The sequence below is a fragment of the Prionailurus bengalensis genome, chromosome C2, assembly GCF_016509475.1.
Source record: "Prionailurus bengalensis isolate Pbe53 chromosome C2, Fcat_Pben_1.1_paternal_pri, whole genome shotgun sequence".
NCBI classification, from domain to species: domain Eukaryota; kingdom Metazoa; phylum Chordata; class Mammalia; order Carnivora; family Felidae; genus Prionailurus; species Prionailurus bengalensis.
The window spans coordinates 122,465,403-122,480,294 of record NC_057350.1 but is presented as its reverse complement, the minus strand read 5'-3'; the positions used below and the strand labels follow the sequence as shown (position 1 = coordinate 122,480,294).

Here is a 14,892-nt window from a genome sequence, read left to right as displayed (position 1 = left end):
TTGAGAGCTGGCTTTTTGAACCTCAACTCTGGGAGAAGGGAAACAAAGATGTTTCACAGCGTTACAGAAGAACACAATGCATTTGGAGGAAAATAAACATTTGTAAGAAAAACAATAGGGGTGCCTGGGTGGCTCAGTCAGTTAAGTGTCTGACTCTTGATTTCAGCTCAGGTCATGATCTCATGGTTCCTGATGAAGCCCTTGTTGGGCTCTGCACAGACAGCATGGAGCCTGCTTGCAATTTTTTTCTCTCCTCTCTCTCTGCCCCTCCCTTGCTTGCATTCTCTCTTTCTCCCTCTCTATAAATATAAATAAATAAACATTAAAAAAATCACATGCAGTAATCTTCGTGACTTGATTGTGGGGGTGGGGGTGGGATTCATTGTAGAAAAGTTACATTAAAAAATAAAAAGAATAAAAATCACTAGAAAAAAGGTCACTGAATCATATGCAAAAAGGAAAAGTTGAATCAGTGTTTATACCAACAAACTCAATCTGGCACTTTTATATGTGATCTTTAGAGGTCTCTCTTATGAAGGAGTGTAAATAGAATCATGTTTTTTATATTGTTGGCAGTACATAAGGGCTACCAATCATAACAAATGAAAAGTACTATTTTAAGGCCTTATGCATTGCTGAATACATCATAAGAACTTGTACTGCTGCCCTTTCCAGGGATAAACACAAAGACCAGCAGGAGCTAGAAAGAGGAATTTCCATTAGGAAGAAAAGAATGTATTTCCCCATATATTTCTATATGATATAGCAGTTCCTCAGACATGATTTTATCTGTTCAAAACAATTAAGAACCAAGAAGCAAGCAACAAATGCCACAAAGGAACAGAAGTACAGCCAGTCCCAATGCAAGAAAACACACATTTTAAAAAATATGTATCTCCTCAAGGTCCTCACTCAGAGTCTTCTCATTTTTATTTTAGACTGAATGTTAACGCATTTGGCTACCTAGTTTCTCAGGGCACAGCAAATCAGAGGTGGCAAACTAGAAAAGAGATAAGACAGGAAACTATTTATTATTCTGAGAGCAAATGACCTAACAAAAGAACAGAGATTAAAACACCACTGGAAAAAGGAGTTAAAAGATCTTAGAATCAAAAATCAAAAATCAAATTTAGAAAGCATAGCTGGGGAAGTTTTATTTAAGACAGTAAGTAACAACCTTACAGAATTCCTGCCTCGAAGACGACAGGTCTTATTTTAATATAGTGCCACACTGGGGCACTATAGAGCCCCTGGTGGCTCTTATATAGAGCCACCTGGGTGGCTCAGTTGGTTAAGCATTCAACTCTTGATTTTGGCTCAGGTCATGATCTCAGGGTTAGTGAGATCGAGCCCCACACTGGGCTCTGTGCTTACAGTGCAGAGCCTGCTTGGGATTCTCTCTCTCCCTCTCTCTCTGCCCTTCCCTGCCTTGTGTTCTCTCTCTCTCTCTCTCTCTCTCTCTCTCTCAAAAATAAATAAACTTAAAAAAAAAAAAAAACCAGCACAACATTAATATGGTACTTCATGTAGTGGCTTGCATGGCATACTGAACTTTAATGACCCTACATGATCGTTTTTATTCCTGGAGTTTCTGACTTGGTAGACATTCATACTGCGTTCAATACTCCACAGGTGATTCTTTTTTTTTTTTAACGTTTTATTTATTTTTGAGACAAAGAGAGACAGAGCATGAACGGGGGAGGGGCAGAGAGAGAGGGAGACACAGAATCGGAAGCAGGCTCCAGGCTCTGAGCCATCAGCCCAGAGCCCGACGCGGGGCTCGAACTCACAGACCGCGAGATCGTGACCTGAGCTGAAGTTGGACGCTTAACTGACTGAGCCACCCAGGCGCCCCTCCACAGGTGATTCTGATGCACACTGAGAAACACTGTCCTAATAGTCTAAGGAAATGTTATACTGTACTCGACTCATTAGTTAAGAAAGAAGTGAGACTTTACTACAATCTTTAAATGTGTTCAATAAAACTTCTTTTTAAAAAATCTGGGCATGTTGAGGTAATGTCGAATATTCACTTTGGTAGGACACTTCATCCTCCAAAAGGAGGGAGAGGGCTAAATAATACACTACCAACAGCCAATCTACTAACAGGATGATTTCTTTTGAACCTATGTAAATATAATGAATTTATGTAATGACAAATGAAATACAACACTCACTGAGGTATAAAATAATGGCAGAAACTCAATTAAGTCCTGTGAAGAAAAACATCTCTAAACTAGAATCGTCCAGACATCAAACTCCTCTCTACATAGTAGCATCTCTCAAACAAAACACTTAACGCTTATACTCACCTTTCTGAAAAATCAGAATCTATAAATTCTCTAGCTCGTTTTCTATCACTAAAAAGAAAAAAAAAGATAGCATAAAAAGAACAGGTATTTAAACACAACTTTATTTTATGAATAATTTACTGTAACTTGTCTAGTTTCACAGCAAATATATCCAAACACAAAACCTAACAAACATGAAAGATATGTCCATAAAATAAAAACTATAATTTTATCATAGGAGTAAGAGATCACAACATAATAAAATTTATCATAGGATCAAAAAGACCACAATATAATACTGTAGGCTGAAATGAGCTCGAGGAATATGGGAAGAAATGTTGCAGACTTAGAAAGGCACAGAAAGTATGACTCATTCCAGAACAACAGAGCAATCATTCCACCCCTAATATGAAACACAGCTGGGCTGAAAATACCCAAACCCTGGCCATCTCCAAAGCAGGCCAACACGACTGGCACAGGCGTGGCTTTCATGTTATAATCTCTCAAGGCTGTGCAGAAATCCGAGGTAACTTCTAGGTCCTCGTGTATTAAGGACTGAATAGAGGCCATGGGATTACAGGTGATGGTGTTTCATCTCATTTGATAGTGGAAAAGGATGTATTCATATGAAACTATTCTGTCTCTAATGTGTGTTTATATGTGTATACACATGAACATGTATATGGCTTAAAACACTTTGCCAGGATTATTTAACATCCTGGGAACAAGAAAGCTCTTACACAACCAAAATTTACTGTCTGCTAACTCACAATTGTAAGTCAAACAGAACTACGAGTACAGTATGTCACCATGAAAATAACTTCTAAAGTGACAAAATGAAGTTTTGAGTCCTTTATCTTAAGATTTTTTTCTTTTACAGGACGATTAAATGGTAAAATGATAAGGAGCAGAGAAAGGCTGGGTAAGGGTATTTACAGGCAGAGATGAAACATGTAAAAGTTTAATACTAAAGTGGTAAATGAATAACGCAAGGGATATTGATTTAACTGTCCAGTGTTTTAAAAGGATCAAGAAAAAACTCAATAAAAATTTTAATGTATTTGGCTTCTTTTCCCTAGTTCCTTTTCTGGTTTTGAAGGAAATAAAAAGTTACAGGAAATTCGGAGGATAGCCAACACTTAATATATAACTCTTTTCTTATGTTTATTAAAACAATGTAGTTCGTGCATCTCCAAAGCAGCTAAATGTGATAATCATAAAAACAGTACTTTTTGAGAGGTGAAAAAGTCAGAAGACACAGGTACAAATTATTGTATTTAAAAATGATTGCTCCATATTGTATTTAAAAATGATTGCTTCATATCTGAGATATAAAGTGAAATAAAACAGGTGATTTTAAAGGCCACACATTAGTTTTTAAGGACTAGACTAACATGAGACAAGAACAGAAGACAAGAGAGTGAGAGGAAAAGATCACAGCTTAAAAAAAGTTTTAAAAATGGTAACTTGCAACAACAGTCTTACCCTGGGACCCAGCCAGTAGCTTCTGCTATGTGTGTCTGAGTAACCATTGCTGGTGCAGGGGTATATGGACTCCCAATCAGAACACTTCCTGAACTGGTTAGTCTCTGTGGTGTGCTTATAATCTATAAAGTTAGGACACAGAAAATAATATTCTTAATTATAAAGAAAAGCATACATGTAGAAAATCATGTTGACTGCTAAGCTACATATAAGGAGGAAATCTCACTGCCTAAAATGTACTTAATATCAATCATCTAAATCATAAACTTTGATTTGCTTATATTCTAGGATCTTAAAGCACAAGTATCTTGAATAGTGATATGGTTTCAGGTTTCAGCAAGTGAACAGCAATTTGGAAGGATTAAGTTGGTAACTAACAATGTTTTAAAAATCAGAAAAGCAAGAAGCTTTCTTTGAAATTACAGAACCTAACTGCAGTTGAACTTGATGTATTCAAACTAGGGCAACAGTAAATTGGATCTTCATGTCCAAATATATACAAAGGCATTATGCAATTTAGCTTGTTATTATTATATTTATTTAAAAATTTTTTTAACATTTATTCATTTTTGAGACACAGAGTGTGAGTGGGAGAAGGGCAGAGAGAGAGGGAGACAGAATCTGAAGCAGGCTCCAGGCTCTGAGCTGTTAGTACAGAGCCCAATCTAGGGCTCCAACTCATGGACTGCAGGATCATGACCTGAACTGAAGTTGGACGCTTAACTGACTGAGTTACTCAGGTGCCCCATGTTTTAAATGTTTTTTATTTTTTTTTCATTTTTTTTTAACGTTTATTTATTCTTTTTGGGACAGAGAGAGACAGAGCATGAACGGGGGAGGGGCAGAGAGAGAGGGAGACACAGAATCGGAAACAGGCTCCAGGCTCTGAGCCATCAGCCCAGAGCCTGATGCGGGGCTCGAACTCACGGAGTGCGAGACCGTGACCTGGGTGAAGTCGGACGCTTAACCGACTGCGCCACCCAGGCGCCCCTAAATGTTTTTTATTTTTGAGAGAGAGCATGTATGTGCACATGGGAGAGTGGGGGAGGGGCAGAAAGAGAGGGAGACAGAGGATCTGAAGGGGCTCTGCGTTGACAGCAGAGAGCCTCATGTGGGGCCTGAAGTCACAAACCAGGAGATCCTGATCTGAGCTGAAGTTAGAAGCTTAACTGAGCCACCCAGGCTCCCCACAATTTGGATTATTATACAGATGCAATTTTATCTTCTTTTTCAAGAGCATTTCCTCATGTCATTAAATATTCTTTGAAGACATTTTGTTACTAATTTTTTTTTAATTTGAGAGGGAGTGTGAGGGAGAGCCTGAGTTGGGGAGAGAGAGACAGAGAGACAGAGAGAGACAGAGAGAGACAGAGAGAGAGAGAGAGAGAGAGAGAGAGAGAGAGAGAGAATCCTAAACAGGCTCCACACTCAGCTTGGAGCCCGAGGCAGGGCTCAATCCCACGACCCGGTGATCACACCCCGAGTCGAAATCAAGAGTCAAACACTCAACTGACAGAGCCACCCAGATGCTCCTCTTCAAACACATTTTAATGGTAAAACATTTGATTTACTGTTCCCTACTGTTAGATACATATGGATATTCAATTATCCAATAGTATAAACAATACTGTGATGAACATTTTTGTACAATGATCTTAGCCTTAATTTCTATTTCCTAAGGACAGACTCCAGAAAGGTAACTAATGGAACTAAGGATACAGACATTTAAAAAAAGTTCTTTGATATATGTTACCAAAATGCTTCTTAGACTTCACTGGTAAATAGACCATGTTTCTTTCCAAAAATGTTTATAATAATTAATACAAAAAACAATTTAGTATTTTAGTAATATCTTTAAAAGTAATTTTGTCAAAAAATTAAGGGCATGCTCCAGTGAATGGGGATGTTCATGAAACAATATTGGCATGTGAATAACTGTCAAAGAATGAGCTGCTGGGCACAAAGGGATGCTCTTTCTTTTTTTTCATTCCAACCCAGAGGCACGGGACTGCCCCTACCTGGGCAACCCCAGATCTTTGGATTTTCTAAGGGAAGAGATTCTATTTTTGTATACTTTTGAAAATTTCCATAAGGTTCTGTTTAAGTCCCAATTAAGAGAGAAAAGCATCTATGTGAGCAACACATAATTTTTAAATGACAGATCTTAAAAGAAATAATTCTACTTCTACTGCCTTATGTAGGTCAAAATATTAATTAATTTTTGTCTCCCTGATCAAATGACACCTGTTTCTGCAAGCTGGGTCTAAGTCTAGTCATTAAGTTAGTTGCTAATGTGTTCTATAAAGAACAAAGAGAAGGATCCATTTGCATTTCAAGTTCAGTTCAGACTTGGTTTTTAAATGTTTGTTTATTTTTGAGATAGAGTACATGCAGGTGCATAAGCAGTGGAGAGGCAAAGTGAGAGGGAGAGAGAGAATCCCAAGAAGGCTCTGCGCTGTTAGCACAGAGCCGACCTGGGGCTCAGGCCCATCAACCACAAAATCATGAGCTGAGCAGAAATCAAGAGTGTGGGGTTTAACCAAGTGAGCCACCCAGAGGCCTGCAGACTTGGTTTTTAAAGTCTCGTCAGGGTGCCTGGGTGGCTCAGTCGGTTGAGGGTCTGACTCTGGCTCAGGTCGTGATCTCACGGTTTGTGGGGTGGAGCCCTATATCAGGCTCTCTGTGGTCAGTGTGGAGCCTGCTTTGGATCCTCTCTCTGCCCCTGTCCTCGTTTGCTCACACATGCACATGCTCTCTCTCCCTCAAAAACATTAAAAAAAAGAAGAACTTATTAAAAAAAATAAAGTCTTGCCAACATTTATTCATTTGCTAAATATTTAAGAACTTTAGTTACCTCTGTTTGTGTGTATTTTGTGAATTTGGGGCTAGGGAGATATTACTATATACAAATGTCTAGGAAATAATTTTAGTAAGTTAATTCTATAGATAAGAAAATAAAAACAAAAGACAAGAAACACTGATAGGTATCTGGGGAATTCTGATTCTCTACTATATTCCAAGGACTATTAAATAAGGAATTCAGAAGTTTACCTCATGAAAAAATATGAATACTGGACAATGTGTTTGTACCTCCTACCCCCTCTACACATTCCACCTCACCTCCGCACCTCCATTTCAGCGTACCATCTTTAAGGGTAGAGTGAATGTTTGCAGAGCCTCATACACTGCTAGGAGATATTCACAGAAAAGGCACAGCAAATACTTAATGAACTGAAACCAAAGACTTAGCTCTTAAAATGAAAATAAAGGAGCTTCTTTATTCACTGGTATGCCAAAGGTCTACATAAAATCCAGTAAGGAAATACTCTACAATATAAAGGATATCATTCTCAACAATCACTACATCACACATTCAAATGTCCTATATCATGCCGACCTTGAGTGTGAAGCTTAAGAAGGAAAATTTGAGTATTTGATGAGTCTTTGTCTACTCTATTTCTAGAACAGGAGACAAAACAAATCTAAGCATTCCGATTTACCCTTGAAATAGACTGCATAATTTGTGCAGTATTATTTTTTTTATTTCAGAGAACGTGCAAGTGGGGGGAGGGGGCAGAGGGAGGGGGGAGAGAGAGAGAGAAAGAGCATCTTTTTTTTTAATGTTTATTTATTTTTGAGAGAGACAGAGAGACAGAGCTCGAGCATGGGAGGGGCAGAGAGAGAGAGAGGGAATCCGAAGCAGGCTCCAGGCTCCAGGCTCTGAGCTGTCAACACAGAACCCAATGTGGGGCTTGAACTCATGAACTGCAAGATCATGACCTGAGCCAAAGTCAGACGCTTAACCAATTGAGCCACCCAGGAGCTTAGACTTTTAAGAAGACTCTATGCTCAGCATGGAACCTGATGCAGGGCTTGATCCCACGACTCTGGGATCATGACCTGAGCTGAAATCAAGAGTTGGATGTTCAACTGACTGAGCCACCCAGGGGCCCCTGTGCAGTATTATTACTAAATTCTTTTTCTATATCTGTTATCGGTAGCCTACAGGCTCAGTTTACCCGATTTAAAGGGCTTTGTAGAAAAGTAAAGATGAAGAGAGGATGAAGGAAAATAGGACACAGAAAAAAACTAGTTATCATTACTGAGAAGGGTATGTTCTGGCTTATTCTTTTCTTCCTCAATGTTAAACTGTCAGCTGATATTCTTTGCTGATCTGAGAGTGATTAACAATACTCTATTCCTTTCTCTCAGCACAGTGCCTGGTGTGTCCTTAATAATAGAAATCCTTAGTAAACATTTCCTGAATGAACAAATTGGAGGAATGATGGACTTGAACTAAAATGACAATTTAGAAGTTCGTGTGAGATGCAATGAGTTCCTAAATTAGGACAATGACAGTGAAACTTAAGAAACAAAATCAAAGAAAAGTCAACAGAACTTGATCAACCACTGGACCCAGGAAAATTACATAGGTGATGGTCCAGATATGCTTTATTAAAACTGAACCATAATTGTGAAATCCCAAGTTGAAATTTGAGGTAATTACTTCCTATATTCTGTTGATCTAATAAGGAAAATGAACACTTATTTTAAATTTAAGTGCCCACCTCTCCCCATGCCCAAAGACATCTTTAATTTAAGTGTAATTATGTGGTTTTTTTGACAATAGATTACAGATGGGTTATGAAAATCATACAGCAACTGAACCTCATTCTGAAGATTTTCTGCCTTTAATCAATATATCTTATGTACTACTGCCATCTACAGTAAGAGCCAAGAGACTGTAGTTGCCTTGTACTGTAGCTACACTGGTGGGAACAGCATAAAGTATGGACTTGTCCAATCACTACATTGTACACCTGAAATTAATGTAATATTGTGTGTCAATGATACTTCAATTTAAAAAAAAAAGAAAAACTAAGGGAATATCTGTATTCTGAAGGGAAAAAAATCTATATAATTATAAAGGATTATAATAAAGGATTTCATTATTTCACAAAACTTTAGTTTTCACTATAAGAAACATGTACTTAAAAAATTTTTTTTTTTAATGTTTGTTTATTTTTGAGAGAGAGACAGAGCACAAGTGGGGGAGGGGCGAGAGAGAGGAAGACACAGAATCTGAAACAGGCTCCACGCTCTGAGCGGTCAGCACAGAGCCTGACGCGGGGCTCGAACCCACGAACTGTGAGATCATGACCTGAGCCAAAGTCGTATGCTTAACTGACTGAGCCACCCAGGCTCCCCAAGAAACATGTACTTTTTAACCATGTTAAAATACAGTTATGAGATTATCATACATACGCTGTGTGTGTGTGTGTGTGTGTGTGTGTGTGTGTGTGTGTATAAAACAGGATACCTTTAAGTAGACGGCAAGTATCCCAAACTAACACAGTTATTGCTAAACTAGTTTCTATTAACACAGAAAACTACTCTCTTCTTGGGGCTATTTGAAATTTCTATCTACCATTAAGACTTGGCTTGCAAGGAGACATGTGAAATTTAAAGGGCAAGTGGAAAAAGACAACTGTAAGAAGCAAATGGGTGAGGTTTTAGTCAAGAATTTTTCAACTTAAAAAAATGCTTTTTTAATCACAGATGAGAGATTGAGGGTGAAGGGACAATATTCGGAAGAGACAAGCAACAGAAGAGAGAAATGGCACTAAGTGGGATTCTACAACAATTAGGAGGTCAAAAAGAAAGCTCTCATTCCTGTCTAAGAACTAAGAACTGTAAAAAGCACCTCAGAATTAAGGAGACAAATAAGGCCTGGCTTAAAGAGCCCCAATCTCCTTCCCTTCTTCTGACCTTTGTTTTGCTGACTCTCAGGTTTGTAGTAATGGAGTAAGACCACCTATCATCGTCAAAACTGAAGTATAAAATTACTTCCATACACATTAGTTCAAATGGACAATGGAAAGAAAAACTGTCGCCAAAAGAGGAATTCAAATTTGAGCCGTAGCAGTATCACTAAAATACTGACAGGAAACAGTTTCTCAAAACAGAGGAGTACTGTAAGGATGAAACTTGTAAGAGTTTGGGCATGTTTATTTAATTTTCATGTTTATAAAAAAGCCTTTCAAAATACAGACTTTAAAGTCAGGTGCCTTATCTCATTTGCACCCACTGCAGGGGCTGGTGAGAAGCAAAAGCTCAGTAATGTCTGAAACATACCCTGAACTACCTTCAAATGGGGACACTTACCTGAGCTTAAGTCTCCACGTGGTTTGGAGCTAGATTACATTCTTCACATACTTAGAGTAAATTGTGTAAGATCTTTGGCTTGAATTTTTTAGATAATTAACAGTCCTCAAGTGATCAAGAAAAATGTCATTTCTAGAATGTCTTAAAATCTCAAAGATTTGCTGAAGTCACTAAGTATGTTAAAATATATTTTTGCCTGAATAATGTTGCACTCAACAGAGTCCACAATAGTGAGTATTATGGGCAAAATGTATCCTTATTGCTCTATAGATGAGAACATACGCAAGAGCTGACAATGAAGGTTTACTATTCAAGTGTTTACATACTTTTGCTAAAGGTGGGTGAGACCATTACAGTAAGTAGTTTTTAGAGAAATTGCATGCAACTTTGTTTATAAATAAAGCTTTCTAAAAGTGCTGTATAGTTCAAGCTCTAGCATAATTAAATAATTAATGGAATACCTTCAGAGAAACAGTTAAATATTTTTCATTTTTCATTCATTATTTCTACTGCCAAAGATTAATAGCTCTCAATATAGATGAACTACTGGGTCATATTCAATTCATAGGACAGTACGCAGTTTAGGGCAATAAAAGTTATTTTATAAGAAAAAAGAGAACATAAAACATACCAGATTTGAACCAATGTAATCAAACAATTTAAAAACAAGAGAATCCTCACACAGGGAGCAAAAAAACCTTGATATTACACATCCAGAAATCACATATTCAAATACATGAAAATTAAACACTGAAGAGCACAGTGGCTTTCTTTTTCTCAAGATTTAACCAGTTATATTCAGATGAAAACAAAATTTTTTCAAAAAGTGACTAAGAAATGAACGGGAATTTTTTACCTACAGCTTTAAATTTTAAACTTTAATTTTAAATTAGTCTTGCCCACGCAAAATTTCCAATTCTAAGATTTGATGATTTTCTTACCATTTGGGGTCCAACATTCACATTTATTGGTCCTAAGGTTTTTGGTAAAATCTTTGTTGGTGAGTTGGTGCTGGAAACTGGAAACGCAACAAATGAAATGTTACCTGAAATGATACCAAATATGAGGTTAATGTCTGCAATATCAAGGCCACCTTCTATCTATACATTCATGCTCCTAACCCCAGTTTTGCTTTAGTAATTATAATTATCTTAATAATTTAAGTTATATATAAGAAGCCTTACTGAAAAGCCATACTAATGATTGCTTTCTTGTAGTGAATATGATTACTTCTGCTGAATAGGAAAACTATAAAATAAATAGTTCAGTCTGCCTGACAGTTAGACTTTTAGTGGGCTTTTTGAGGAAAAAACATAATGCAATACATAATGCAAATCACAGTTTATATCACAGTTGAGAAATCCAGTTAGGTCTTTATTAGGTATCATAGAATAAAAAGAAGTATGAAGTAGAATATGAAGTAAAATATCCATTAGAATTTATTTATATTTATAGTAAAATAGAAAATAGTTATACTAAAAATTAACATGTTTTCAAAATGAGACCATAGTTTTTTGAGGTTTTATACTAGAGAAAAAAAAAAATATGATGCTACCTAGTTAGTGATATCGGAAACTATGGGATGTGTACAGTGTTTTCAAGTGATTTCAACACTTTAAATCAAAAAAAATTTTTTTAATGTATGTTTATTTTTGAGAAAGAGAGACGGAGCATGAGCAGGGTTGGGCCAGAGACAGAAGGAGACACAGAATCCAAAGCAGGCTCCAGGCTCTGAGCTATCAGCACAGAGCCCAAAGTGGGACTCAAACTCACAGATGGAGAGATCATGATCGGAGCCGAAGTCAGATGCTTAACAGACTGAGCCACCCAGGCGCCCCTCTTTGAATTTCAAATTAAGGCAGCCAAGTGCTACTCCTGAGATGAAAAACTAACCTATAATTTTCTGAACTGTATCAATTATTAACTCCTCTGGACAAACTTCAGTTTATCAATGTTTTTCTTAGTAACCTAATATAACAAAAGAGATCACCCAAGAAAGTATCTGAAAAAGGTTCAATATTGAAACTCTGGGGGGAAAAAATGACAATTAAGGAAACCAGGCCATCAGGCAATATTGTAGCTTCTCTTCCTGGACCTGTGAACCTATCTGCACCCTCACATATTTTTACTTCTTTCTGAGTAGAAATTCTCAAATTACTTTAATGTCTCTGCATGTCCTGTCTTCTCAGGGGTCTCACTCATCAATTATTTACTCTGTCTCCTGAGTTTTCGACTGCAGCATTGGCTTCTCCCTTTCAGTTTCTTTCTCTGATCCTCTATCATTTTCCCTCAATACCCACATTTAAAAATAAAATTCCTTGGGGCGCCTGGGTGGCTTGGTCGGTTAGGCGTCCGACTTCGGCTCAGGTCATGATCTCACCATCCGTGAGTTCGAGCCCCGCGTCGGGCTCTGTGCTGACAGCTCAGAGCCTGGAACCTGTTTCAGATTCTGTGTCTCCCTCTCTCTCTGCCCCTCCCCTGTTCATGCTCTGTCTCTCTCTCAAAAATAAATAAACGTTGGGGCGCCTGGGTGGCGCAGTCGGTTAAGTGTCTGACTTCAGCCAGGTCACGATCTCACAGTCCAGGAGTTCGAGCCCCGCGTCGGGCTCTGGGCTGATGGCTCAGAGCCTGGAGCCTGTTTCCGATTCTGTGTCTCCCTCTCTCTCTGCCCCTCCCCCGTTCATGCTCTGTCTCTCTCTGTCCCAAAATAAATAAACGTTGAAAAAAAAAATTAAAAAATAAATAAATAAATAAATAAATAAACGGTAAAAAATTTTAAAAAATAAAAAAATAAAAAAATAAATAAAATAAAATTCCTTATCTTTTTCATGCCCACTCAGCAAGGTCTAATACACAAACCTGCTTCGCCTTCATGTCCTCAGTCTTGGTATATGACTGAGTCTTGGTAATATGATCAAAATCATCCCAGTGACCCAATCCAGAAATAATCAACCCCACCTCATTCAACTGACCACTGTATCCTACTTGTTATCTTCTTACTCTGGTTCCTTTATGCTGCTAGCACTTGTTTAATTTGCAACTTTATTAAATCTGATTCGAATTACATATACCCTCTAACTCAGTGATTCACCATGGTGCCTGTGTAATGGAATTATCTGGGACTCAATAAAAAATACCAAGGCCTCAGTCCCACCCCCAGAGCTGCTGATAAAACTGACTGGGAGTGAACCTGGGCATCAGACTGTTGAAAGTTCTCCAGATGGCTTCAGCATTGCAGCCAGGGCTGAGCACTACCATTCCACCTGGAAATGCTACTTCAAACAGCTTTCCTAGCCCCTCCACACATCTGTAACAAACCCGTCTTTCAACTGGGGAAACTGCTCTGGACACTCCCCTACTTTAGGCCTTTAAAGATTCCAAACATGTCCAATGCCTCTCAGACTCTTCCAACATGGCACAACAGCTCTTATCTGGAGATCTCACCCCTGCCTCCCTTCGCAGCTTCATCTTCGGCTACTTCCTCCACTCTAATCAGGTTAAATATTTTGCAGTTCCAGAAAGGCTCCAGCTCAACCACTCCAGCTTTGGCACACTCCTTCCCTTCTGCTTGAAGTCTCTCTCTGCTGGGACAACTTCTACCTCCCAGCACTTCAAAATGGCATGCCAAACTATTTCCTAAGTCATTATTGTGTGTCAGAGTCTGCTCCAGAGGCTTCCTATACATATGTGTGTGTGTGTGTGTGTATATCATTATATGTTATATACATATATAACATATACATGTACATATATATATTATATGTACATATATATATATCATTATACACTTAGGACAACAGTGTAAAATGTATTATTAGAGACTCCGTTTTACACATGAAGTAATGGAGACAGAGTGAGGATAAATAATTTCTACAAGGTGGCTATAGCTCCACCTCCCAAGCCTCTGCTCTGTGTGTCACCTCCTCCTTAAAAGCTGTCCCCAGCCTCTGTGGTCTAGTTCCTGGATGCCCTTCTGACTTTTCACAAAACCTATGATAGTTGCTTGTTCTAGCTACCATTTACATAGTTCTAAGTGGGCTATGTCTCTAAGCTTTGTAATCCTAGCATCTGGTTTAGTCCCTGGCACAAAACAGATGCACAAAGCTATATAACCATTTGATTAGCATAGACTGGAGCTATCTATCACCTTTTCTAATCTGGATACCATATTTCCTGTAATATAGCCTAAGCTTCATTTTTTTTTTTTTGTGACTTTTTAATAGGTGCCATTACTTATACTGGGTTTGAAATAAGTTAAAATGCTAGGTCCTTTGTTTATTATTTTGAACTGGTATATCAAATAAAGTTTCCTTGCTCTGTAACCATGAAACTGATTTTTGTTTTTTATATAAGATGCATATCTTACCAATTGCTAAAGATTAAGGTTATATCAAACATCCTAAATATAGTTGTTCACCACTTTAGAATTCACCCTAACTGGATAATAATAACCTATGATTCTACAGGGAGGAACAGCTATGGAATTGATAGACCAGTGCCATAAACTCAGTCCCAGGTAGGACAGGCATATGAGGAAGAGCACAACACTGAAAAGTCTGATTCTCAGATTTATTTATTATTATTATTTTTTAATGTTTAATTATTTTTGAGAGAGAGAGAAAGAGTGAGGGAGGGAGGGGGGGGCAGAGAGAGAGGCAAACAACAGAATTCAGAATTTGAAGCAGGCTCCAGGCTCTGAGCTGTCAGCAGAGAGCCTGACGTGAGGCTCAAACTCACAAACTGAGATGATGAACTGAACCCATGTCAGACGCTTAACCAACTAAGCCACCCAGGTGCCCCTCACATTTTTTTTTTAATTAAAGTATGGCTGACACGCAATATTACATAGTTTTAGGTGTACAACATAATGATTTGACAATTACATATATTACAAAATGCTTACCATGATGGGTGCAGTTACCATCTGTCACCATACAACATTACTACAATA

The 14,892-nt window shown here is 38.0% G+C and overlaps 1 protein-coding gene across 6 annotated transcripts in view; it reads right to left on the bottom strand.

The window, feature by feature from the left end:
* The window catches only part of TFDP2 (transcription factor Dp-2), a 172,860-nt gene that overhangs the window by 44,698 nt on the left and 113,270 nt on the right, over positions 1 to 14,892 (bottom strand). For 5 of the 6 annotated variants that reach the window (XM_043595236.1, XM_043595237.1, XM_043595239.1 and 2 more), the window contains 3 exons: positions 10,883 to 10,986; positions 3,777 to 3,898; positions 2,313 to 2,360 (listed from right to left, as the gene is read on the bottom strand). In XM_043595236.1, the coding sequence (XP_043451171.1) occupies positions 2,313 to 2,360; positions 3,777 to 3,898; positions 10,883 to 10,986 (274 nt within the window). The remainder of the gene's footprint in view (positions 1 to 2,312; positions 2,361 to 3,776; positions 3,899 to 10,882; positions 10,987 to 14,892) is intronic. The other variant, XM_043595238.1, reaches the window with a different exon arrangement.